General features: G+C 39.0%; 1 protein-coding gene across 1 annotated transcript in view; it reads right to left on the bottom strand.

Moving 5' to 3' along the window:
* The window catches only part of LOC136871708 (uncharacterized), a 245,700-nt gene that overhangs the window by 148,735 nt on the left and 70,113 nt on the right, over nucleotides 1-26,852 (bottom strand). The window contains exons 6-8 of the mRNA XM_068227141.1: nucleotides 22,314-22,514; nucleotides 14,733-14,909; nucleotides 1,196-1,378 (exon numbers count right to left, since the gene is read on the bottom strand). Coding sequence (XP_068083242.1) covers nucleotides 1,196-1,378; nucleotides 14,733-14,909; nucleotides 22,314-22,514 — 561 coding nt within the window. The remainder of the gene's footprint in view (nucleotides 1-1,195; nucleotides 1,379-14,732; nucleotides 14,910-22,313; nucleotides 22,515-26,852) is intronic.

Genomic DNA, 26,852 nt, shown 5'->3' with positions numbered 1-26,852 from the left:
GATCTGCAATAATGTGCTGATACTTTTATGGGCCCCAGTGCAAATGTTTTTATATTGGTTGTCTGGTGTTTTACACACCTTTTAAAACACTGTTGTTATTTAATAAGCCCCAGTGGAAAAGGTTTTTGTATTTGTTCTCTCGTTTTTTTTTCTTCACGCCTTTTAATACTCGCATCTCATCTTTAGAAATGGCAAATAGCCTATATCTTTCACTGTACCCGTACATGCGTGATGTAAAGTGCACGCATCTTGGAAAAAAATATATCAAGTGTTTACATATCCGTGTTGGATAGTTTTTATTCATGTATTCAATAGTACGTTTCCTCGTTTAACACATTCTCTTTCTTTGCCCCTGCAGAAATGTCCTAACGAGGTTTTACTGAATAAACTAAACTCTGAAATCAGTCACCCACTCTGCGCTGTATTTTGAGGTGCATCATATCCTTACTTAATTTTCGGTACATAACATTAAAATTAAGGGATCATTTACCTCTGCCTTTATTTCTAATGAGTAACTACTGCTATCAGCCATGGTATTTAATCATTTTTTTACAGTGATATGTTCTCTTTCATTTAGAATTTTTGTTTATAGAATACCAGTCGACGAGTATTACTAATCGACTCCAACATCGGCTTTGAGTTTGAATGTCGACGAGAGAGCTCGCTAGCGCAAATAGCAAGAAACTATACCGAAGATGATCTATCACATTCAATATAATAGTTGGAATGCATAAATATTAATAACAGAAAAAATAATGCATGCTTAATTGCTCGTAATAACGGATGTATCAGTGATGAGGTCCTCGCTGTAACTGAAGGATAATACATGGTTTAATATAGGAATTTTCAAGAGACAGAAAAAAGCTGTCGTTACAATGGAGTTCTTGTTATATGCTGTACTCGCTATAGCGGACATCTACTGTATATCCTATATGTACAGAATAAAAAGAAAGATCTACAAACATTTCTTAAAATGAACTCAGTAGGTTATAGTGATATAATCTTTTCTAGCAACAATGAATTCAAAATATAATTTCTTAACTTCATAAGACATCTACCATTAAAGGAGATTCCTATATCTGAACAGACAGTTTCATGATACATATTTTTCTGTTGATGTGCAAGTCTAAATTTTATTGTCTTTGAATTGAGCGTATCCTGACTTACTTTAATATAAATTCATTAGTGCACTTACAGCTGTATGGATGCGAGTGAACATGATGGGAATGAAGTGGCTGTTTATGAAGTCTGATGGCAAACAATTTGGCAAACACTCTAACTGGTGTAACAACAAAGAATGCAGCCTCCAGTTGTGGGTGCGACCAACTTCAGCTTCACATTTCACTAATGCCCGGCCAATTTCCAAAGCAGCAGAATCCTAGAAAGGAAAGGGGAAGAAATAATGTCAACCATGATGAGATTCTGTACCTGAAAGGACAGGGAAATAGGAAGGAAAAATGAGGTAAAAAAAAAAAAGAAAAAGGTGGGAAGGAAACTGAAGGAAGAATGGCTTTCAGAATCACAAGAGGAGAATACAACATATATGCAATTGCTCATAATAACGGATGTATCAGTAATGGGGTCCTTGCTGTAACTGAAGGATAATACATGGTTTAATATAGGAATTTTCAAGGGACAGAAAAAAGCTGTCGTTACAATGGAGTTCTTGTTATATGCTGTACTCGCTAAAGCAGACATCTACTGTATATCCTATATGTACAGAATAAAAAGAAACTTAGATCTACAAACATTTCTTAAAATGAACTCAGCAGGTAAGACAAGAGTTGCCAAGGAGATGAGAAGAGTTCTAAAGGCATCACAATCTATGTATCTTTTTCTTATTCTACCGCTTTTCCCAAACCTACGGGGTCGCGGGTGCAAACTGCGTAGCACATACGGATTTGACCCCTATAAGGAGGGATGTAATCACTATTGCATGTGTTTGTGGTGGTTGGTAGTGTGGTGTGTTGTCTGAATATGAAGAGGAGAGTGTTGGGACAAACACAAACCCAGTCCCCGAACCAGAATTAATCACAAACGATTAAAATCTCCAACCTCGCCGGAAATCGAATCTGGAACCCTCTGAACCGAAGGGCAATATGGTGCCCATTTAGCCAACGAGTCGGCATCACAATCTATATATATAAAAGTGAAACTATGCTCGTGTGTTTGTCTTGCATGGACTCCAAAACTCCTGAACCGATTTCTCTGAAAGTTTCACTATTTGTTCTCATTATTACTGAGACCGTTTAAATAAAATCTGATGGGTAGTTTTTTATGAGATTTTTAATGTAATTAATTTAACTACACAGCCGCACCAAGATCGGATCAACTTGATGGACAGACTGTCACTAGGTGACAGCAACTTACGCTGTATCATGACAGACCGGTAAGAAATTATATATATAGGAGGATAGAAACACGCCGCCATGTTTTATAAAGTATCTTTCTTGCTAGGAGTTTCATGACCTTGCCTGTTATTTGGAAATAGCAATGCAACATGCCTGATTGAGATGTACTTACATGTCATAGGACCAACTTTGATACGTCTACCAAATTTAAAGAATGTAGCTGTATATTAGATGTGAAAAAATATTTAAGAAATTGTGAAAAATGTAGAATATCAACAGTGGAGGAGACAAACACTGGAGGTAGGTAGGTGGTGGAATATAAAAATAATCAAATCTATAGTTTTCAGAGTCGCTGAGATGAACAGTGACACTCCGGATGTTGTTTAAGTCCAAGTTCAGCCCCCATTGGCATAGGGGGTGAGAAGGGGTATGTTATGTGTGTGTTATGTTCTAGCATAGCTCTCAACCAAAATTGGTACAAATGTGACTTACTATCTGGAAAAAAAAATACTGTGGGGGGCATGACACCCCAAGCACCCCTAGGAAAGGGAGAGAAACGTAAAAATAATAAAAAATGACTGATGTTAGTGTCAAATCCACAGTTTTTGGGGTCGTTGAGATGAACTGTGGCATTCTGGGTGCTAGATAAGTCATACTTCAGCTGCAGTGGGAGTGGAGGTTGAGGAGTGAAAATGGATGTAAAAGTAAGCAAGATTATGGATGTATGTGGGTATGTTCCAGTATGCCTCTTAACCAAACTTGGTTCACATATGACTTACTATCTGGAAACAAATACTGTGGGGGTTAGACACCCCTAGCGCTCCTAGCGATGGGAGTTCAATACAAAAATGGCCTATATTAGTGTCGAATCCATAGCTATCGAAGTTACTGAGATGAACAGTGACACTCCAGTTACTGTTTAAGTCAAAGTTCAGTCCCCTAGGCATGGGGGATGAGAAAAAAAAGAATGTCCAGAATGGCCAAGATTATGGATGTATGTGTGTGTGTTCTAACTTGGCACACATTTGACTTACTATCTAGAAAAGAATTACTATGGATGTGAGACATCCCTAGCACTCCTAGATGTGGGGAATAAGAATAACTGAAAACGACCAATATTATTTTCGAACCCATATTTTTGGGGGTCATTGGGATAAACACTGACATTCTGGATGTCATCTAAGTTCATGTACAATCCCATCGGCATGGGGAATGAGAAGTGATGAGACAGAAAACACCAAAAATTATCAAGATTATGGATATGTGTTCCAGCATAGCTCTCAACCAAACATGGTACACATATGACTTACTATCTACAAATTAAAAAAATTAAAAAATATACTATGGAGGTGAGAAATTCCTACCTCTGTTGGGATGGGGGCTGAGATGGGGTGAAAAGTAAATAGTCTAAAATGACCAATATTAGCATTGAATCCACAGTTTTGGGGGTTGCAAGGCTGATTCGTAACAGTCTTAACGACAGTTGGTATCATGTACACCATATCTATAGCACGACGGGTACATACATACATACATACATACATACATACATACATACATACATACATACATACATACATACATACATACATACATTTATTTTAATTAATCAAATATTTCCCAGTCAATTTGAGCTTCCACAAGGACAAAACTTTACTCGAAAATTAAATAATCTAAAACTTGAAATCGAATACATATAAATAATTGAAACATATAATAGATCGTAAAATATAAATCACTGTCTCAATAAGGAATTCTACAAAAATTCACTTCACATATAATTAACAACAATACAAATCCTAAAGGTAAACATAAAAAATCTATTCGGGCAACGCCGGGTACTACAGCTAGTTCAAAATAAGCATTAATCAATAATCATTAAGTAATAATAATAACAATAATAATATATTACTCAAAAAATGTGAGACAAGTTTTTGAGTGTATTATTTAGGTAGGTAATGCTTAAGATATACGTGTCATGTATTACCGTTGCAACTAAGAATCACAACTGACTAAATTAACTTGTAAAGCCATGGCTTCTCAGGAGTGTAGAAATACACTGTGTTATAATAATAAATATGACGTATAGCAATTTATGTAGTTTTAAACAGACATTGAGTGCCTTTAAATGAAGAGGTTTTTTTTTTTGCGTCATGCCAACACAGATAGGTTTTATGGCGATGATGGGATGCGGAAGTCTTAGGAATGGGAAGGAAGCGGCCATGGCCTTAATTAAGGTAGAGCCCCAGCATTTGCCTGGTGTGAAAATGGGAAACCAAGGAAAACCATCTTCAGGGCTGCTGACAGTCGGATTCGAACCCACTATCTCCTGGATGCAAGCTCACAGCTGCACGCCCCTAACCACATGACCAACTCGCCCGGCAAGAGTTTGTTTAAACATGCAGTACACTTAAGAATATTGGACTATTCATGCAGTGTATGCAAAGCTCTATGTGCCTTCATTAATTGTTAGCAGGGGACTGGGAATGAAAATATAAAACACCAGCCAGAGCAAATTGGTTTTCAATTGTACTCTTCGCGGCTACTACTTGGGATCATAGAAATTATATGAGGACAGCAACTACTGCCGTCAGTGGCTGAATGATACAAAACAGACTTATGGAGGTAGACATCATTAAAATTCTATGATTAACACCTCATCACAACTTACGTTAAGTGTAGTTCGCTCAGAACTGGCAGTATTGTCACTGATACAATGTTCTGTTCATGGATGTACCTTGTTTTCATCCAACATAGTGTGATTATTGTTTTAAGGGGAAATACAACTTTACTATAGATGGTAAAACAGATCTCGTGGTAGTCAGAGGTCCAACTTTATGCTGACTAGGGACGGGACAAATGGGTACTTTCCAGTATCATGTTCCTGTTCATCTGTTATAGCGTATGGCGTATTAGGATATTGAAGTAAGATAATACAAGTTGCAGGTAAACTTTTGAGAGGAACATTCACTACACCTGTTGCCTCTTGTAGCCCCTAATCGCATTTTAGTAAATACAGTAATTATAAATAGACACTACAGTATATCTTCATCTAGCTTTCTTTCCTCCCACTGTCCCTATCATCAGCTCGTCACTTACATTCTTAACTATTCCCTTGTTTACAACGACCCAATTACATTCTGAGTGTTTTGAACGTAAACTCACTCACTTGATTAAATACTAACATTTATTACATTTAAGACACTTATATAACACATTATAAATACATAATACTGAGTATTGATGGGCAGATGCCCTCGATAACAGTCAGTCACATGTTCTCGTGTCCTCTCGCACGAGGCACCCAAGCATGACAGTCTCTCATCCCCTTCCATCCACACCACTTCCGGCTGGGTGCTAAAGGGTGCTGCTATCTGTCCTAAAGTGGTAGCGAGTAACTAGGTGGTCTAGCCATAGCTAGGCCGGAACATGCTCCCCACCGTTGAATCACCATGATTCAACCGAATTAAATTGCCTGATATGCCCTCATGAGAGTTCAGTTCAAATATCACACAGGCACTGACATACACAGTTCATGTACAGTAACCAAAATGAGTTGATCATTCAACAAAATATACATATAAACATAGGCAAAACAGAAACACAAGCAACAAAATATTTACACTGTTAACAGAAGGTACTAAGTAGGTTGACTGTGTCCTCATCCATTATTATGCAATATGAATTAAGCACACTATAAGTTCTCAGTTCAAATCACGCACACACAACACCATAATTACACTCTGAAATGAACAAGAAAAAATATTCACATGAAACACATTATATTTTAGCCACAACGATCCTGTTTAGTTCTCAATAGGTAATGGAATTAACTTGTTAACAGGTCGTTTAAAAAGACCACTGGTTGTTCTGATGGTAGCCACTCGTGCAAGTCCATCCTTCCCAGGGTGAACAGTCTCCACCACAGCCAACTTCCAACAGAGAGGAGGAAGATTGTCCTCCTTCAGAAGAACAACTGTACCAGTAGCTAGGTTCTCCTTGGGACAGGTCCATTTTTTCCTCTGCTGCAGTGAGTTCAGGTAATCGGCAGACCACCTCTTCCACAACTGCTGCTGCATTGACTGGATACGCTGCCATCGAGACAATCTGTTGATGGGCAGGTCAGTAATGTCAGGCTCAGGGATGGTTGTAAGGGGGGCACCAATTAGGAAATGAGCAGGTGATAAATAATTAAGGTCACTGGGGTCATTAGATAAGGCAGATAGGGGGCGAGAATTAAGACAGGCTTCTATCTGTGCAGTAAGGGTACATAGCTCCTCAAATGTCAATAGCGCATTACCCGCAACTCTTCTCAAGTGGTACTTCATGGACTTGACAGCTGCTTCCCACAGTCCGCCAAAGTGTGGAGAGCTGGGAGGTATAAAGTGCCACGTGATGCCTTCCATCGCTAATGAATTCCTTATCTCTTCACAAAAGCTGGTTGAAAGGAATAGTTTTTGGAGATCCTGCATTCTTCTATTGGCACCAATGAAGTTAGTCCCATTATCACTATAGATGATGGAGCATTTCCCACGTCGAGCTATGAATCTCCTCAGGGCTGCCATAAAGGCATCAGTAGAGAGATCACTCACTACCTCCAGGTGAAGAGCCTTGGTAGCCAGACAGATGAACAATGCAATGTAGCTCTTCGTTGTCTGTTTGCTTCTTACATTTCCCCTCTTGACGAAGAAAGGACCAGCATAATCAGTTCCTACATTAAGAAATGGGCGACTCTGTTGCACTCTGGTAACAGGGAGCTGTCCCATCAGCTGTTCAGCTGTTGACGCCTTGAATCTAAAACAGGTGAGGCACTTGTGGATGACTCTTCGAACAACTGCCCTAGCTGTGGGAATCCAGAATCTTTCTCTTAATGATGCAATTACTAATTGAGCACCTGCATGTAAAAGCCTAATGTGTTCTGCCATCACAACAAGGTTTGTGAGAGCATGCTGGGGAGGAAGGATAAGCTGGTGCTTATTGTCATAAGGTAGTTTTGAATTTACTAGTCTTCCTCCTACTCTTAGCATTCCCTTATCATCTAAGAAAGGATGTAAATCTGCAATTTTACTTTTCCTTGAAATGCAACACTTAGAGTTGAGACTGGCTATCTCTTGAGCGTAACACACTTGCTGTGCAATTTTGATACAGGAGTGCAAGGCCATCTGCAGCTCTTGTGTACTTAATATCCCTAACCTCTTGTCTTGAGGATTGGCACTATTGTGAATAAATCGCCAACAATATGCAGTAACTCGAGTCAGTCGGGACAGTGACGAGTACTTCAGCATAAGTTTATCCCAGTTTGTACCTATCAACATAACTACAGGAAGTGTGCTTCGTGACTCAGGTAGTTCCTCTTCTGCATGGGCTGAGCTTGTGTCTGGCCATGATTCAGTGGGCTCAGTTAACCAGGATGGTCCGTGCCACCACAGGTTCATACCTCGTAGTTGTTCTGGAGCAACACCTCTGGATATTAAATCTGCTGGATTACAACTGGTAGGAACATGTCTCCATTCAGCCTTGTGAGTGTATTCTTGAACTGAAGAGACTCGGTTGGCCACAAATGTTTTCCAGCGAGTAGCAGGAGATGCGATCCAGGCTAATACAATGGTGGAGTCTGTCCACAGGTACAGCTTGCTGACTGGCAGAGACAAAGCTGGAAGGGTCTTGTGGAGTAGTCGGGCAAGTAGTAGCGCTCCACACAGTTCAAGTCTTGGTAGTGTCAGTTTCTTCACCGGTGCTACTCTGGATTTAGAACATAATAATCTGACACAGGTCTGTCCCCCTTTGTCGACAGACCGTACATAAAGACAAGCTCCATAAGCTTGTTCTGAAGCATCAGAAAAACCATGAATTTGTATATCAACAGGAGGTCCCTTACATGTGACTAACCGCTCAATATAAAATTCTCTTACTGCCTGTGGCTTAAAGTGAAGTTCTTCCCATTCTCTGACTAGTTGAGATGGTAGTCTGTCATCCCAGTTCAGATTGACTAGCCAAAGTTTCTGCATAAAAACCTTGTAAGAAATTACCAAAGGGCTGACCAACCCAAGTGGATCAAATATTGATGCAATAACAGATAAGACCTTTCGTTTAGTTACATGAGAGTCAGCATGATAGGGACTGTCTGAATACAGATTGCCACAAATGAGAAAATGATCAGTGACTGGATGCCATAATAGGCCTAAAGATTTCACACTAGTGCCTTCATCAAGACTTAAAGGCAGCTGGGTTTCCCTGTCCTCTTCTGAAACTGCTTCTAGTAATGCTGGGTGGTTTGAACACCATTTCCTGAGGTGAAATCCTCCACTCTCTAGTAAATTAATAATTTCAGACTGCAACTGAAGAGCATCCTGGATATCGTCACAGCCGCTTAATAAATCATCAACATAAAAATCTCTGCGAACAACTTGTGCTGCTCTGGGGAACCTCGATTCTTCATCTTCAGCAAGTTGCTGCAGGCATCTGGTAGCTAGGAAGGGTGCTGATGCTGTGCCATATGTTACAGTTGTCAGTTCATAGTGAGAGGGTGGGTCCCTAGGTGATTCCCTCCAGATAATCCGCTGAAGTTTCCTATCATCTGCATGAACCATGACTTGCCGATACATTTTAGCAATATCTGCGGTGAAGGCAAAGGTATGCATTCTGAATCTTAGAATGATAGAGTAAAGATCCTCTTGTATTGTCGTTCCAACCATTAATATGTCATTCAATGAAATGTTGTTAGAAGTTTTAGAAGATGCATCAAATACTACCCTAGTTTTGGTAGTCGAGCTACTAAGCTTAAAAACTGGATGATGGGGTAGATAATAGCTTCCACCTTCATTCCCTGACTGAGTAGATGTATCCACCTTAACCATATGCCCCATCGCCTCATACTCGTGAAGAAAGTTAGAGTACTCGTGCTTAAGTGAGGGCTGCCTGCTGAAACGCCGTTCTAATTGAGTTAGTCTTGACATGGCATGATTGAAGGAGTTTCCCAGAACCTCAGGTTTCTGCTTGAGGGGTAAGCGAACTATGAATCTACCTGTAGCATCCCTAGTAGTATTCTCTGTAAAGTGTTTTTCGGTAGCTCTCTCTTCTCTTGTCATGACTCGTGACGTAAGCTCTTCTATTTCCCAGAACCGTTGTAGTTGAGTGTCTAACCTGTCCTCTGACTTCAAGAAACATGTAGTTAGAGTAGGATTTTTCTCTTCCCTACGATGGTAGTGTCCAGCAATAATCCATCCTAGTTCAGTGTCTTGAAGGATAGGATAATCTGGTGATCGAGTTCTGCGCCGAGGTTTCAGTAATGAAAAGAAATGTTCTGCGTCTATTAACAATTCAATGTCACCTGGCTGGAAGAACTTGGGGTCAGCGAGCTTCAAATCAGTGGGCAAGTTCCAATGCTCATGCTGAATGTAACTACTGGGCATGTTACCTGTGATACGTGGAAAGACAGAGCAAGTCATACTCACAGTGAAGTTACTTACAGTGGATTGCAATTCTAACTGAACACTGTACCTTGATTGAGAAATGGAATCATTTATGCCGCTGATTGGTATGGGATTCTTCATTTTCTTAACGCCTAATCGCTGTGCTAGACTTTCGGTGCAAAGATTAACCTGGCTGCCACTGTCAAGAAGTGCCCGGCAGACCTGCATTTGCCCCCTAGAATCTAGTACCTTGACCATGGAAGTGGACAGCAGAACCCCTACAGGGTCTCTTGTATTGCAGTATGTGTGAGGGGAGTTGGATGCAGTTTGATGGGCTGTACCTCCCTCTCTACCTGATGGATTATGTAATGAGGTGTGATGCTTCCTACTACATAATTTACAGCCACGTGATTTGCACTGTTTGGCAGAATGCTGTGTACGCAAACAGTTAAAACATAAGTCCATTTCTTTAACCCTTCTTTGTCTATCTTCCACACTGAGAGCTGCAAACTCTTCACATTTAAATATTGGGTGATTACCATGACAGCAGGGACACTTTATGAGACTGGTAGTGGTGTAAGTGTAACGTGGTTGAGTATCCCCTTGAGGTTTAGGCTTAATTCTGTCAGCTTGTTGTCTGTGCGATGGTGCAGTGTGCTGTGAGCTAGGGAAGTTCTCCAGAGCTTGCCGTTTATGCTCAACAAATGACAGCAAGTCATCAAGTGATGGAACCCGAGTGTCTGCTTGTGATAATTCCCAGTCTCGTCTAGTACAAGCATCAAGTCCTTGAGCATACAGTTGAGTCAAAATAACTTCATGCAATGGAATGTTAAGTTCTAGGGCCTTCAGTGCATTCAAATGACTATTAAAAGTGTTAGAGTACCTTAACAGTTCTGTGGCTGTTTCACTGGAGGCTGATTTTAAAGTTAAGAGTGCCTTAACATGAGTAGCTGCTATTAGTTTCTTGTTCTCAAATCTGTCCTTCAACATTTTCCACGCTACCTCATAATTTGCCTCTGTGATGGGTAAATTTTGAATTAATTGGCTGGCTGGGCCCTTGAGAACACATGCTAAGTAGTGAAATTTCTGGACACTTGGCAGATTATTGTTGTTATGAATCATAACTTGAAAACTGTCTGCGAATGAGAGCCAGTTTTCGTATTTTCCATCGAAATGTGGAATGTTAATAGCCGGTAACTTTAAACTCGCGACACTGCTGACCTGAGTTCTTCCTGAATCTACCGTGTCGCGTGATGACTCTTCAAGATTCGCTATTATTTTACTCATTTCGCCCTTTACCTTGTAGTATTTGGTTTCGAATTCGGCACGCGCCTGATCATGAGCTTGCTCGTTTTCAGCGTCTCCTAATTCTAATTCTGACTGCACGTCATCAAACTTCGACATTAATGCACTCATGTCTTCGTATCGCAGTTTAATTTCATGCGAATTCGAATGCTGTTGAGCGATGAAATTTTCAACGAATGTTTCCGAGCGGGTAAGTTGTGCTTTAAATCGCGACCTCTGCTTAAGAAGCTTTTGTCTTGTTGAAGATTCCATGATGGAGGGGGTAAGACAATAACAAGGAGAAAAGGAGAGCCTTAAATGAATAGTACTGACCTGCCTTCAGTTTAGTTTACCTCTGGTGCTGGAACATCGAACCTGGGACTGCCAGATGATGTCATTGAAGTGAACTTCCAAGTATTTCCATGTTACTGTAGAAAGTAGTCGTCCATACTACACGCCACGCTGCTTTCACGAGGTCCTCGTGGTGTAGATAATCCGGCTCGGTAATTGGACCATGTTTTGAACGTAAACTCACTCACTTGATTAAATACTAACATTTATTACATTTAAGACACTTATATAACACATTATAAATACATAATACTGAGTATTGATGGGCAGATGCCCTCGATAACAGTCAGTCACATGTTCTCGTGTCCTCTCGCACGAGGCACCCAAGCATGACAGTCTCTCATCCCCTTCCATCCACACCACTTCCGGCTGGGTGCTGAAGGGTGCTGCTATCTGTCCTAAAGTGGTAGCGAGTAACTAGGTGGTCTAGCCATAGCTAGGCCGGAACACTGAGAACTAATACTTCGAAACCTTCATTCTTTAAAAGGTGCCGTGACAGCTAGGTAGCTCTGTGTATTCCTAGCTGTCCAAGTATCTGTAGTTAAACAGACATTGGGACTCGACATTATAAAATATGTTGATGCTGCCGGAATGACAAAATAGTCCAATCAGGTAAGATGTAAACAGAGTTTAAAGCCAGTACTTCTTTTTTGCTATTTTGTTGTTTTTATGTCACACCGACACAGACTGATCTTACCTGATGATGGGATAGGAAGCGACCGTGGCCTTAACTGAGCAACAGCTTTGCTTGGTGTGAAAATAGGAAACCACCGAAAAAAATATTCAGGACTGCTGACAGTAGGGGTTTGAACCAACCATCTCCCGAATACAAGGTAACAGCTATGTGATTTAAATGGTGTTGTTTATTTATTTTTTCTCGTTTCGGTCTTCAATGCCCCACACTATTTCAACTGCTTTCTTCTACTATCTTTCACATTTGCCCAGTGTTCCTGCATTCTTCTTCGGTAAGCATCCCTCCGTTCTTCAGTCCACTTCTTACTGGTTTTCATTTTGGGTTTTGGCTGAAAATTCTGTACTTCCCCAAGTTTCTTCTTCACAGAGTCACGTTCCAGGATATCCTCATGTGAGATCCCCAGTTCTTGTAGGTCTTTTTCCACCTCTATAAACCAGATCCCTTTGGTTTTCTTTCCCACAAAGTAGGCACAGATTTGATTGGACAATCTTTCGGAGCTCATTCGTGGCCACAGAAAGAGATTCTCCTTTTGCGTATGGTATCCGTTATCTTCTCTATGTGTAGATACAGTTCATCGTTGTGTCATCGTCTCTACTCTCCTTCTTTATTATTATTGGCTACCGTCTTTCAACACATTTCTAAGAAACCATTTCCCTGTAATTGAGTTTTTATCCATATAAATCGTATTGGGTCTTTGCTCATTATCCAGAACATGTGATCCTAAGTGGGAAGACCGCACGTAACCAGTTTCAAAGAACTATGCTACTGTATGTATTACCGCCAGTAAGCCTAATACAAAGCGCTTCGATAACTAACTATTATCTGCAACTGGCCAACAAGTAACAGGGTAGGAATATTAGTACTGCCTCTAAACTGTTACAAAATCATCACTTTCGCCTGTGCACAGCAAATACGGCAAGTTCGTCAGTGTGAATCGTGCACCCGGAAGTAACAAAGTAACCTCATTTTCTGAAAAGAAAAATTTTCTCTGCCAATTCGACTGCACCATCATTCTTAATGTAACACGGAGAGCATCCCTGAATTTTTTGTCGATACAGTTCTGATACACTCTGTATAGCCGAGATGGTTTGGAGAGAATTATGATAAACGTGCGCATTTCATTAAACACATGCTCGATATAAACAAACACCATCAACATGCAATGATATACTTAAGAAGTTTTAACGACAGGTTTATAAAAGACCTAAAAAAACATACATAGTCACCACCCTAACTGATTTCATGATATGACACTTTGACATAAAATTAAATATTAGACTACCTTTGGTAAATTAACCCACCATAAAACATTTTAATTACATTCGAATTGTGCAAAACAGAAGCACACATTAAAAATCCTGCAGATCCCACTGTTATTACACTAAACTGAATTTAGTAACAAAAAACTAATGAGCTGAATCAGCATACAATATTTATATCAACATATAACCATTTGAATGGCTACCATTGTTATTTGTAATTATAAGGAACACTTTGATTTTGACTTTTACAGTTCAAGGGAATGTAGGTTTGCCATATGCCATGGACTTCATGGACAATCTGCTATTTATAGAAAAGACAAAAGTCTGCGATATATTATTGCAGTTATTTACAAGTTTTGAAAGTCAACTTCGGATAATTAAAATTTGCTGCCAAATATCTAAAAGTTATCATGAACATATATATATATTTTCTTTGACCGGGTTACAAAAATTAATTTTTTTTTTTTTGTAGGATCATTCTTTACCAGAGTTTTTCTCGGTTAACATGCTGCACTACAGAAAAGGTTTGTGCTGAAACTTTCACTATACTAAGTTGACAAACAAAACCGATTTAATATGAAGAGAGAGATGAATATACTCATCTGACTGTAGATAGAGCTAACGACATGAATCTGGAATAATTTACATGTTATTTCAATAATTTTGTCTTACAGAAAGGAAAAAATTCTTCATGAAAATGTTTAACATAATTTTTTTTAAAAATAATTCACAAATATAAATGGGGATGTAAAATGGTTACAGAGTCCTTCACCGAGGTCAATAATACCTGTTTATTTGTCTCCATGCTCATCATTTGTTAAATTGGAGGGACACAATAACCCAGCATCCTGTTCTTTCAGAAGTGTGCTATACAATATTACCAATCAATGTAATCAAGGCAACAGGAAACCACTGCATTAAAGATCCTGAGAGATATTCCAATAAATCCACATGGCATGGCTGCAACGTCAAGATCGGAGCTGGCCGTGTGGATCGTCTACCTCTGTTTGGAGACGACGGCTTAAGAAGAAGAATCAATGTTAGTACTAAAACCTACCCTTACCTCAGTTACTCTTTATTCACACTAATCTAGTAGTACCATGGATAATTTTAGATACAAGTTCACATCAACTACATATTCTGTTGAATAAGGAGCAAAATCATGGGATAACCAGCCCCTTAAACCAACAAACTTAAAGTATTCCATTCATTTTTCTTGCAGGGATCCAACAATTAAAAGGTAATGAAAAACAGACTTAACAGGCATAAAGGGTACAGAAACAAACTGAACATAAGTTCAATAATGCATGAATTGATGAACTTTCAGTAATTTAGATAAAATACTATTACATAATGACTTGAGAAGAAAACATCTCACATTTAACACTCGACTTCCCACAACGTCTGGCCCAATGTTGCCAGTTTTAGCCAGAAGTTCCATAGTCATGGCAATGTTTGGTATAAGCCCTTGAAGGACTTCATCAGAATCATCCCTCAAAAGTTTCACCAGCTCATTCTTCACCATACCACACGCTGGGCCCAAAACACTGGTCACCTGAAAACAGCATTAAGAATAAATTAAAAAGTATAATCATCAACCCATCTCATTCATGCCTGAAATTAAAAAAATTATGTCATGCCATCATTACCTGTATGAGACAGGTGTTAATGAAGATTACTGTTTTAAACAGGAAAACAATGGGATTATTATCCTTACTGAACATTAATACAAAGGAAGAGGTCAAATTCTTCAAAGAATGAAGGAAGTGGCAAAAGAAAGGAAAGACCCATGAAGGCAATAAAAATTACTCCTCAGATACAGTAAACCTAACATTGTTGTGATCAAAAGAAAACAATAGTTGACTATGAATGGTCAAAGCTGAAAAAGAGGAACCAAACCAAACCCCATGGCACTACAGCCTTTGAAGGGCCTTGTTCTGGCAAGGGACCGCTGCTCAGCTCGAAGGCCTGCAGATTACGAGGTGTCGTGTGGTCAGCACGATGAATCCTCTCGGCCGTTATTCTTGGCTTTCTAGACCGGGTGAAAAAAGAGGAACTTGACTTAAATTAAATGGAATCAATGTCAAAAGTGGGGTTCCATGCTTATAACATGTGAACCCCTGGGTGTACTACGGAAATATTTTACAAATAAGAAAAGAAAACTATCTAGGGAAAGAGTTATATTGAACAAAAAGCAAAACAGCACTAAGATCGATCCTCAGGGTTGTCGACAGTGGGGCTTGAATCCACTATATCCTGAAAGCAAGCTGATAGCCTTGTGACCCAAACCGTGCAGCCACTTGCTCAGTAAATCAACAGATTAAATTATAATATAAATGTACATTATGTTTCCAGAAATATTGTTTTTTCTCTTTCATTTTCTTACATATTTTGCTAACAGTATACTAGAAAACTATCAGTTATAATTTGCTTCCATGAATTCCTAGAAGGACTGTGGTAGTATGAAACTATTTATTGTTCCATTAAATTTATTTATTTGTCTTTCTTCGTTATGCCCATTCAAAGAGCGGGTTTGAATTTGTTCATTGGCCTGATGGTTTTTGCCTTCTTCTTCTCCCAAAATCTCTTCATGAATGAACTGTGTTGCATATTGCGTTCTGTGGACCACTTTCAAATGGCCGGTCGGTTATTTTTTAATTAATTAATTAATTAATTAATTAATTAATTTATTGGTTTCCCAGTTTCACACCAAGCAAATGCTGGGGCTGTAAGTTAACACTAGGTTTACCGCAGCGGTCAAAATGACCATTTAAAATTTTGTTTTCTCTATCATTCTCCTTATACGGTTAGGACATACAAACCCTTTGGTGGCTTTTATTGATTTTAAGTGTACTTATCGGCATATAGCTTCAAAAACTTGTAACTCCTTTCTAGTTAGCACTATGAGGTCATATACCTACTTTTACTGGACGGTCATTTTGATCGGTACTGCAGTAGCTACCCCATAAGACGTTTGTGGCATTCATTTAGAGCAGGATATCATTCTGACAAGCTGTTGCAGTATACTTTATTGCCGTAGTATCGAACAGAACGTATTGTTGTCCTGCAATAGGACAGCTGTTGGCTCTTTTCTAACAATGATATAAGTACACTGACAGGAAAATATAGTCAGTATTTGTTCAGTAGTGAAAGGTGTGCAATCATAACGAGCAATCAATTATCGTGTTCACTTGTTACAAACATTCAAATTAGATTTCCCGATTGTTTACTGTTACCCTGAAGAAACATATTTTCGCGAAGTCTGCTGATGGATGCCGAAATTCTGAAACATAAGCATAACATTTCCCCATCACAATCAACGATGAAGCTGGGACTGATTTGGACCTCAATGATTGCAAAGACGTGTATAGCTTGACAAACGGAAATAGTTTGGATAGTAATTCTAGTTGCATCGAGCCTGTAGAATTGCCATCTGAACATGAAATCACACAGAAGCCTTCGACCTCAAGGGTTAGGGAATTACCCGCCAAACGGCGATGCACGCACACCAGCAAAACAGCTGATGACAAAGGTAAGCCTATTTGACGTTAGTCATTTTGTATTTATGCAATTCTGTGCACAGTGTAAGTACATTTGGTTTTATATTTTGCGGGTGAAGGAAACACTAAGGAAGATAATGAAATTACTAGCAAAGAGCACAATATCAACTGCAGAAGGCTGAGCGTACGATGTGGTAAGTCAACATATGGGAGTGGTCAGCACGTGGCAGTCGGCGAAGAAAAAGTTGCTTTGGATGGAACTGTGTGGACTCTTGTTGATCTACAAAGCCTGCCAGGCCGTTGAGGACAGTAAAATATACTGTGGGAAATCCCAGGTCCCACAGGACATGGAAAACGCCACATTGAAGGAAACGGCTTGTCGTCTTTTTACTGACGAATCCAAGCTGCGCCACATCGAACGATATACTGAGGTTGGAGCCTGCCAAGTTCTGAACAATCCTGAACAGACACTTTCTTTGGAAGAATTGGACACTGTCGTTGATATTTTATACACTCCTGGAACTTATGGAGCTGACACAAACATTCTCGATCTGTGGTCAAAGAAGTGGGGCCCTGGGATTTTCTTTCAAAGTGTTGCACAAAACCGTTTTCTGAAAATCATGAGGTTTCTTCGATTCAATTAAAAATCTACCAGCAGGGATCACCTGAAAATGGATAGACTGGCGCTTGTATCCATTGCGTGGGACAAATTTATATCTAATTTTACTATTTGCTACAGACTAAGTGAGAATATTGCCGTGTATGAACAGCTCTTTCCATCGAAAGCTAGATGCCCATTTATGCAGTATATGGCCAATAAACCAGACAAGTTTGGTATTAAATTTTGGTTAGCTTTCGATGTGGAAGCCAAGTACGTTGTAAACGGTTTTCCCTATCTTGAAAGAGATGAAACGCGACCCACCGATTGGACCCTAAATGAACATGTAGTATTGTGTCTTGCTGAGCCTTTCATCAATCAGGGAAGAAATATTATTTGTGATAACTTCTTCACTTCACTGAAAGTAGCAAAATCATCGAAGAAAAAGAACAAAAGTATCGTACACACACTGAACCATAGTAGGAGAGAAGTTCCTCCTCCTGTGAAGACCAGCAGTGACCTACTCTACAGCACAGTAGCGTACAAAAATGAGGATGTAACTCTCAAGTCCTACCAGGGTAAAAAAAAAAAAATTCTCATTCTCAGTACAGTACATACTGATGTACAACGAACAACATTCGAAGAAAGAAACTGAAACAGTCTCTTTTATAATTCTACCAAATTTGTTGTTGACATAGTAGATCAAATGGGCCGTAAGTACACGGTAAAATTGATGTGTCGACGATGGCCAGTGCACATCTTCTTCAACATACTAGATCTCGCTGGTAAAAATGCTTATGCATTGTGTAAGGCAAAAGCTGGCAAGCAACCGGCAAGAGAACACCGAGAATGGCATTCCTGAGACAATTGGCAACCAATTTAGCGCATCCTTACGCGCCTTCTTGGATTAGTAGGCTGCAACAATGAGGCCCAAAACTCTGAAGAAAGTTCACAACGCAGATAGTGTCAGGCTGCAGTGTGCAAAGGGAACAAGACAACTGATGTGTGCAATGTGTAGAAAACTGGTCTGTGGTTAAGTTCACTTCAAAGGTGACCAAGCAAAGTTTGTGTATACAGTGCGACATATCAGTTGAAAAGCAGAAAGTGACATTCATGCAGATATGTACATAATGTAAGCTAAAGTGTGTAAGAAGAATTTTCTGCCTTACTAGTGTACTTATTTATTTATTCATAATAGTGTTTACAAGTCCTAGATGATAATAATTAAATTACTGTATAATCTCGAATACCACCCGCCACAGAATAAGACCCGCACCCTTATTTTGAAAGAACAAAATAATTTAAAAAAAAAGTGAAGTCAAAATTATTTACAATCTTTACTAACACACATCAAATGATTAGAAAATACAAATAAAAGTAAACAAACATTTCCAGAACGATATCCAATGAGTTCATTCATCATCATCATCATCATCATCAGTACCAACTTCGGAACTTTCATCACTATCACCTTCACACAAAATGTCATCATCGCTGCCATCCACAGCATTAGAAATGCTACATTTCCTGAAGGTCTTCCGTATGAGGTCTCCAGGGATACGATTCCATGCCTTCAAAATCCACGAACACAGCAGCTGAACTTTTGGGCGCTGGCGTCAGTGTGTGATTATCAGCCGCCATCCATTCCGTACAGAGCTGTTTCAAGGATGCTTTAAATGGATGGTTCAGGCAGACATCCAGCGGCTGTAGCATAGACGTCATCCCGCCCGTAATGACTGCTAGCTCGGTTTTCCCATCCTTGATATGTTCTTCACAGCGTCCGTTGTGTGGCCGCGGTAACTGTCGAGAACAAGCAAGCTCTTTCGTCCCAATAATGCACCACGGCGACGTTGCCAGATACACTTTACCCAGTCTTCCACAAGTGAAATGTCCATCCAGCTGGAGTTCTGAGATCTGACGATAACACCAGCGGTTAGATTTTTAGGAAGCGTCTTTCGCTTGAGAACAATGTACGGTGGCAATTGGGTTCTGTCAGCGAGAATACACAACATTACCATACACCGTTGTTTTTCATTGCCACCTGTTCTAATGGTAACACTTTTCGCACCCTTAATATTCACAGACCTGTCCACTGGCATTTCAAAGTAGACTGGTGCCTGATCTGCATTGCCAATTTGGGAAAGCAAATATGCATTTTCCTTTCGCAACCGAATTATGACATTGAAACGACAATAACTTCTCATCGTAGGCACCAGGAAGACACTGTGAAATTGAGGTACGCCTTTGTACGCTCAACCAATTTCTTTTATAAAAATTACAAACCCATCCTCGGCTTGCCTTAAACCCTTCCGATGAAAGTTCCTTTGCGATCTCTAATATATTTAGCTGACACATTTCGGTCGACACACCATATCCCAATTCCCGCCTTTCTGTCACATATTTATAAAGCTTTTTTCAATTTCTGGAAACTGTACTCAGTCCACGAAAAGCTCTACGATCACCACTACATGTTAATAGCACATTTTTCTTCCTTCTCCAATCATGAATACACGACTCGTCAATATTGCATTTCCTACCGGCAGCACGATTTCCAATAATTTGGCTTCCCGAACTACTTTCAGTTTCTCACTCGCAGTAAAAGATCGCAAATGCTTTGTGGAAATTCATGTTGATACTCTGAGAACGTGCGTGAGACTGACGCCAAGCGCGAAAGTAGAGTATACTGAGAGCGGAGAGAGCATTGTTGCCAAGCCACGCCGGTGGTAATGCCCGATTTACACGCATTCGGAAAGATAAATTTCCCAAAATCTTAAATAAGACCCGCACCCAATTTTGGAACCAATATTTTTGAAAAAACAGTGCGGGTGGTATTCGAGATTATACGGTACTTAATGATTGAATAAAAATTCTATTCTATTAATGTGTGTTATTTTTCAGCTATGTTATAGTGTTATATGTGTTCTAATTAGTGCTTTTGACAGACTGAAAAGCTGTAAGTTACATTAGCTGGGTCAGAGATAAGTATGGCTTCCTTTTTTCTTCTTTTTCTTCTTCTTGTTTTATGACTGCATAGGATCACTTTAGTCAGTCCATCGTTCAGGCCTCTTCGAAGGGATTGTTCTGCAGACACTCCGATCTTCATGCCCCTTCCTCGGTTGAAAATGTGCATGTTATTGGTTTGTTTCATATAAGAGTAAAGCGGAGGTTTGTATTCTTGAGTTTCGTATTCAATTTTATCTTATTTGTGGTGTCTTCTGTTGTAAGGTCTATTTCCTTCAGATCCTCTCTAATTTCTCTGATTCATTTACATCCTGTTATGGTATTTTTTGCGACGAGATTGTGTTGTACTAGTTGTTTCAGAAGTCTCGAATCCTGCATCCTCATGATATGTCCAAAGAATCCCAGTCTCCTCTTATGCATAGTATCTGTAATGGGTTCCAGCTCTTTGTACATGACTTTGTTAGATATTATCCGCCACTGTCCATCTTTCTGGTATTTTTCGTTGATGCCAGTTCTTCCAATCCTCCTTTCAATTTTCTGAAGTCTGCGAGTCTTTGATTCTTTATTCAGGTGAAAAAGTGTTTCTGCCCCATATGTAGCTTCCAGTTTTATAACTGTGTTGCAGTGTTTTGTTTCTGCATTTATTGAGAGACATTTCTTTCTGCAGATATCCCATGTTAATTATTGTGCTTTAGATAATCTATTTGTTCTTGTTTGGATTGAGATTTTTTCATTTAGGTTATGTGTTATTACTTCTCCAAGATATTTAATTTGAGTTACTATTTTGATTTTATTACCATTTATGGTAACTTCTTTTAGTTGTGTTGCTTTTTGGGGCATAATTTCTGTTTTTTCAAATGATATTTTGAGGCCAATTTTATTTGCAATGTTTTGATGTTCTGATATTTGGGTTTTTGCTTCTTTTATGTCCACTGCTAGCATTGCTAAATCATTGGCAAAACCCAGGCAATTTATTTGGATTTTTCGGCCAATCTTTATCTTTGGGGGACATTTCCTAAACCATTCCCTCATTACCATTTCTAGAGCACAATTAAATAATAGTGATGAGAGCCCATCTCCCTGCCGTAGTCCAGTTTTCATTTCAAATGACTCTGATATAATTTAATTATATCACATATATATCTGCTCATTAAAAACATCTCCTTGTTTTGTTGAGAACATGGCCATGGCAGGAAGGTTGTCGACTTGTCGACAGAGGATGAACAGATCACTCTTGGCATCTGCAGCTATTTCATGGAGCTGCAAGATGGTAATAATTTAATTATATCAGAGTCATTTGAAATGAAAACTGGACTACAGCAGGGAGATGGGCTCTCTATTTCACTACTAAACTTCACTTTTGATATGGTGTTAGTGAGAGTCAATTTTATCATGTTTATTAATTTGGGGTGTAGTCCAAGGTATCTTAAAATTTTAAACAGGGATTCTCTATGGATGCAATCATAAGCTTTCTTGAAATCTACAAATGTTATCACCATATCTCTGTTTATTCTCTTGTTATAGTCTATTATCAACTTCAGACTCATGATCTGATCAGGACAGCTCCTTCAGGGTGTGAAACCTCCTTGATATTTTCCTAGTTCTTTCTCAAGTTGTAAACTTATCCTATTAAGGATGATTATTGAAAAGATTTTGTATGTTATGTCTAGGAGCGAGATTCCCCTTCTTTATATTAAAAAATTAATTTAAATAGACATTGAAGCATATCGAGCAAGGGAAACCGTGCCCACACTGATGTGAAGATTTTCATGTCACTAGATCGAATTTAAATATTTATCTTCCATTTTTAGCACTGTTTGATATACCAAGGTTAATATGATGCCTATCATCAAGACAAACTGGAAACTGACTATTAAAAAAATGACATATATGTTCATACCTCATGAATGCCGCAGGCAATTGTGCGCCGCACTAGGAAGTAGGGATCACAAGTTAGATCACAAAATGTGGTGTAGAGCTGCTCATTAAAAACATCTCCTTGTTTTGTTGAGAACATGGCCATGGCAGGAAAGTTGTATGCACAGTGTTGTCGACAGAGGATGAACAGATCACTCTTGGCATCTGCAGCTATTTCGTGGAGCTGCAAGAATGTAAGAGAAGTCTATTATCCAAAAGCAAAAGAGTAGTAAATTACATGCAACAGACACCCAGAACTTATAGATAAGATTACAGCAATATTACCAACTGATTTCTACACCTCACTTCTGTACAATATGACCTTTTTTTTTTCTTACAATTTGCTTTTACATCGCACCGACATAGATAGGTCTTATGGTGATGATGGGATAGGAGTGGGAAGGAAGCGACCATGCCTTAATTAAGGTACAGCCACAGCATTTGCCTGGTGTGAAAATGGGAAACCACAGAAAACCATCTTCAAGGCTACCGACAGTGGGGTTCGAACCCACTAACTCCCGAATGCAAGCTGATAGCTATGAGAACCAAACCAAGCAGCCATTTGCTCGGTGGTAAAAATTCTTTATTATTATTATTATTATTATTATTATTATTATTATTATTATTATTATTATTATCATTATTATTATTATTATTATTATTGAAGTAAGCAGTTTCAACTTCTGATCTTTAAATGAACTTTAATCTTCTCATTATCACGTAGGAACAAAGTAAATTTTAGAATCGATTTTATTCATTTTGACTATAAAGTAAGTATTGGAACCTTTAGTGCCTCAGTACAACTACAACAGAGAGTTCATGCTCGAGAATATAGATGAAATTGTGCCATTGGTAAGGACCTTCGCTAGTGGTAGGCAACACCTTAAATGCCTGTGTATGATGAAGTCTAGCGGAGACATCCTGAACTTTCAGAAAACCATATAATTTTCAAGTTTGCTGACATATATCACTTCTTTGGTTTGGAGTGCCACCTAGGGACTTGGAATGAACTGTCTTTAGTGGAGCATTGTGACTGTTAGGAGTTGGCACTCGATAGATCATGTCTTCTGTTTCTATGCTGCTGCAACTAGAATTTCAAATTAAGTTAACTGATAATCACCCAACTCGCCCTTATAAATAAAAACCATCTTGGACCTTATGTATGTATCTTGATCAGTGCTATGACTGGTGAGGTTCTCCTCACATAAAGCTACAAGAGAGATAGGACAAGCATGAAGATGGTTCCAGATGACCACTGATATGCGAGGTGGGGCCCAGTCCTGTTGAAACCACATTCGTAAGCGGTAGAGCAGTGGCATGTTCTCCAGCAAATGTGGGTGTTTATTTTGAAGGAAATGAAGGCAGCGTGCTCCCATCTGATGGCCATCAAAGGAATATGGTCAAGTCAAAACTAAGAAGAGTCCATCCTTTTATGGTACCAGAATACTGTATTATTTTTTAACAGAAATAAAATTTTAACTAATCTAAATTAAAAGTACATGTTTTGTCCCTCATTGGGGACATCTTCAGCTTGTAGAAAATACAAAGATATTCCAAAACACTTGGCAAATAATAAATTAATAAGTAAACACTCTAAAATCAATTACAAAATAAATGGAAAATGGTGTATTTATAGCACTACTGTCTTCTATTTTATGTACAGTTATTATATATTACATCATATGATAATGGTATTTCAGATAGTAAAAGATATCATGCATGCATGCATAATTACATACATACGTCTTCATTATAGACCATTATGCCTTTCAGCGTTCAGTCTGCAAGTCTCTGTGAATTTACTAAAAGCTGCCACAATCCTCTATTTGTAACCAGATCTGTGGCCATGTTTAGTTCCATACCTCTTAAATTGTTAGAAACTGAGTCTAACCATTGTCGCCTTGATCTTTCTCTACTTCTCTTATCCTCCATAACAGAGTCCATTATTCTCCTAGGTAACCTATTCTCTATTAGCATCACATGCCCCCACCACCAAAGCTGGTTTATGCGTACAGCTTCATCCATGGAGTTTATACCTAACTTATGGTTTATCTCATTATTCTAGGTACCCTCCTGCCATTGTTTCCACCTGTTTGTACCAGCAATCATTCATATCTGTTTGCCCCCATAAGTCCAACCCCTCGTCCACGTCGTGGAGGACAGGCAACGGTACGAAGTAGGGGATAGCCTGTAAGCGTGAAGTACAGGGGGGACCTTGTGTGCCCCAGGACCGCTACAGTAGCTGTGAAGGCCTTACAGGAACCCTGAAAAGTAACGGCTAACGGGGCTTTGGTGAAGTGCTTAATGGCAACTGAGGCGGAGAAGGAGACCTTTGGTAGGCAAAGTTGGTGGAGGAGGCAACCCTTCCTCTTGGGGTAAAATAAAGAGGAAAACAACTGCCTTGTGGTGAAGAGGGATCTTCAAAGGCTAAGGGAGACTACCCCAACAGAAAACAGCAGGCTTGGGGGCGTAGGTGGTAGCACAACCACCAAGCTCGGGTGTTGTGGGTCAATAACTCGCACAACTTTAAATTACCTTATTACAGAAACATCAACAATGAGAAACGGGACTGATCCAAAGATGACAGGATCAGATGGAGATGCTTTGTTGATGCCCTCCACAAGGAACAACAGGAATTAAGTCAAGTCAAGTCATATCTATTACTTCTAACTTATGAATAAGATATGCTGAGTCCACCCACATTTCACTCCCGTAAAGCAATGCTGGTCTGAAAACAGAATGATGTAAAATTTCATCCAGGAGCTGACTTTCTTCTTACAGAATACTATTGATTGCAACTGCAAGCTCACTGCATTAACTTTACTGCACTTTGATTCTATCTCACAAAGTGATTTATTAATGACTGATAGATGCTATGAAATGAGAATGGAGAGTGTTGCTGGAATGAAAAATGACAGGGAAAACCGGAGTACCCGGAGAAAAACCTGTCCCGCCTCTGCTTTGTCCAGCACAAATCGCACATGGAGTGACTGCGATTTGAACCATGGTATTGGAAAGGCTATTATCATGTAAATTTATAGTGAGAATGTTTTAATAATATATATGGTACAGTTAAGTTAGGTTAGGTGACGCTATTTGAATAAGAAAACTGAAAAGTCAATTGGAAATTTCTCAGAGTCAACTTCTAGTCCTTATCCATTCCATATGTTGGCAACCATCTTGGTTTTGTCTTCTCTGTTGTGAGCTCCTTGGCGTAACTCTGCCGATGTCTTGAGAGTCCAGTCTCTGAGGTTTTATAGCCAGGAGATTCGTCTCCTGCAAACACCTCTCTTTCCAGGTATCTTTCCTTGCAGGATTCCTTGCAGTAGATGGTACCTGATTCTATTTGTCATGATGTGACCAAGATATTGTAGCTTAGGGATGGATTTTTAGACAGGCTTTTCTTTCTTATAGTTTAGGTTGGAGTGAAGAGCTACAACTCTAGGGATTTTCAAGGACAGAAAAATTTAACTGATGTGATCTCTGAATTGGATTTAGAAAAATTTTATGAGATGCTAATTTTAATAAATTGATTCTATTCTTAGGTAATAGGCAAGGAGGACATTTTAAGAAAATTGTGAATATAATAGTGTAGATTTTGTGCTCTTTTATCACATTTATGACGTATTTTATTTTAATTATGATGCATATTTGATTTCTATTAGGAGATGTTTAGAACTTTGGTGTTTGATGTGTAATAATTAAAGAGATCCAAGAGATAATTAGTAGAGAAGAGGAAAAAAGCCACTGAGGAAGAGGACAATAAGGTCCTCGAAAGATGTACGGTGTATAAAGTTATAAATATAATTAATTAAATAACTTTAAGTATTGACCAGGCTGAATTGTAATTATCAAAGGTGTATTGATTGGAATGGTGATATCAGAGTCGATTAGTAATGCCCATCAACTGCTGTTCTCTAAAAGAAACTTCAAAATGAAAGAGGAAAACATATTTTCGTAAAAAATGTGTAAATAACATGGCCGAAAGCAATTGTTAACTCGTTCGATATAAAGGCTAAAGTAAACGATCGCTTAATTTTTAATGTTATATACTGATATTAAGTAATGTGATATACCTCAAGATACAGCAGATTACATCACTGATTCACAAGATAGTTTATATTTTCTTGCATCTAGTTATATTTCGAAAGACTGTTCCCATGGAAATTTGTAGCGAGGAGGTTATCATTTCTCCACGTGAGCTTGAAATACGTTTTCATGATACATTTACGGTTAGGTTACGTGATGCTGTTTGAAGAAAACTGGAACATTTGCCACAAAGGCATCTGGAGTATACTATAACTTTTTCAGAATGAAATTAAACATACACTTTCACATACTATCGGATTTCAAAAAATAACAAACGAGAAAGCTGTAGTGTGGATATCATCCGCGAAAACGCACGTTTTGAACAAACTGATTGCCGTTTTATACCGATTTTAATGTATACAGGGGTTTTCCCGACTTTTATATAAAATCGGATATAACGACAATCCGTTACAGCCGTTATGGATTGTAGATA

Source organism: Anabrus simplex, chromosome 1, assembly GCF_040414725.1.
Source record: "Anabrus simplex isolate iqAnaSimp1 chromosome 1, ASM4041472v1, whole genome shotgun sequence".
NCBI lineage: Eukaryota > Metazoa > Arthropoda > Insecta > Orthoptera > Tettigoniidae > Anabrus > Anabrus simplex.
The sequence above is the reverse complement of the archived record's forward strand: the minus strand, read 5'-3'. Positions and strand labels throughout refer to the sequence as shown.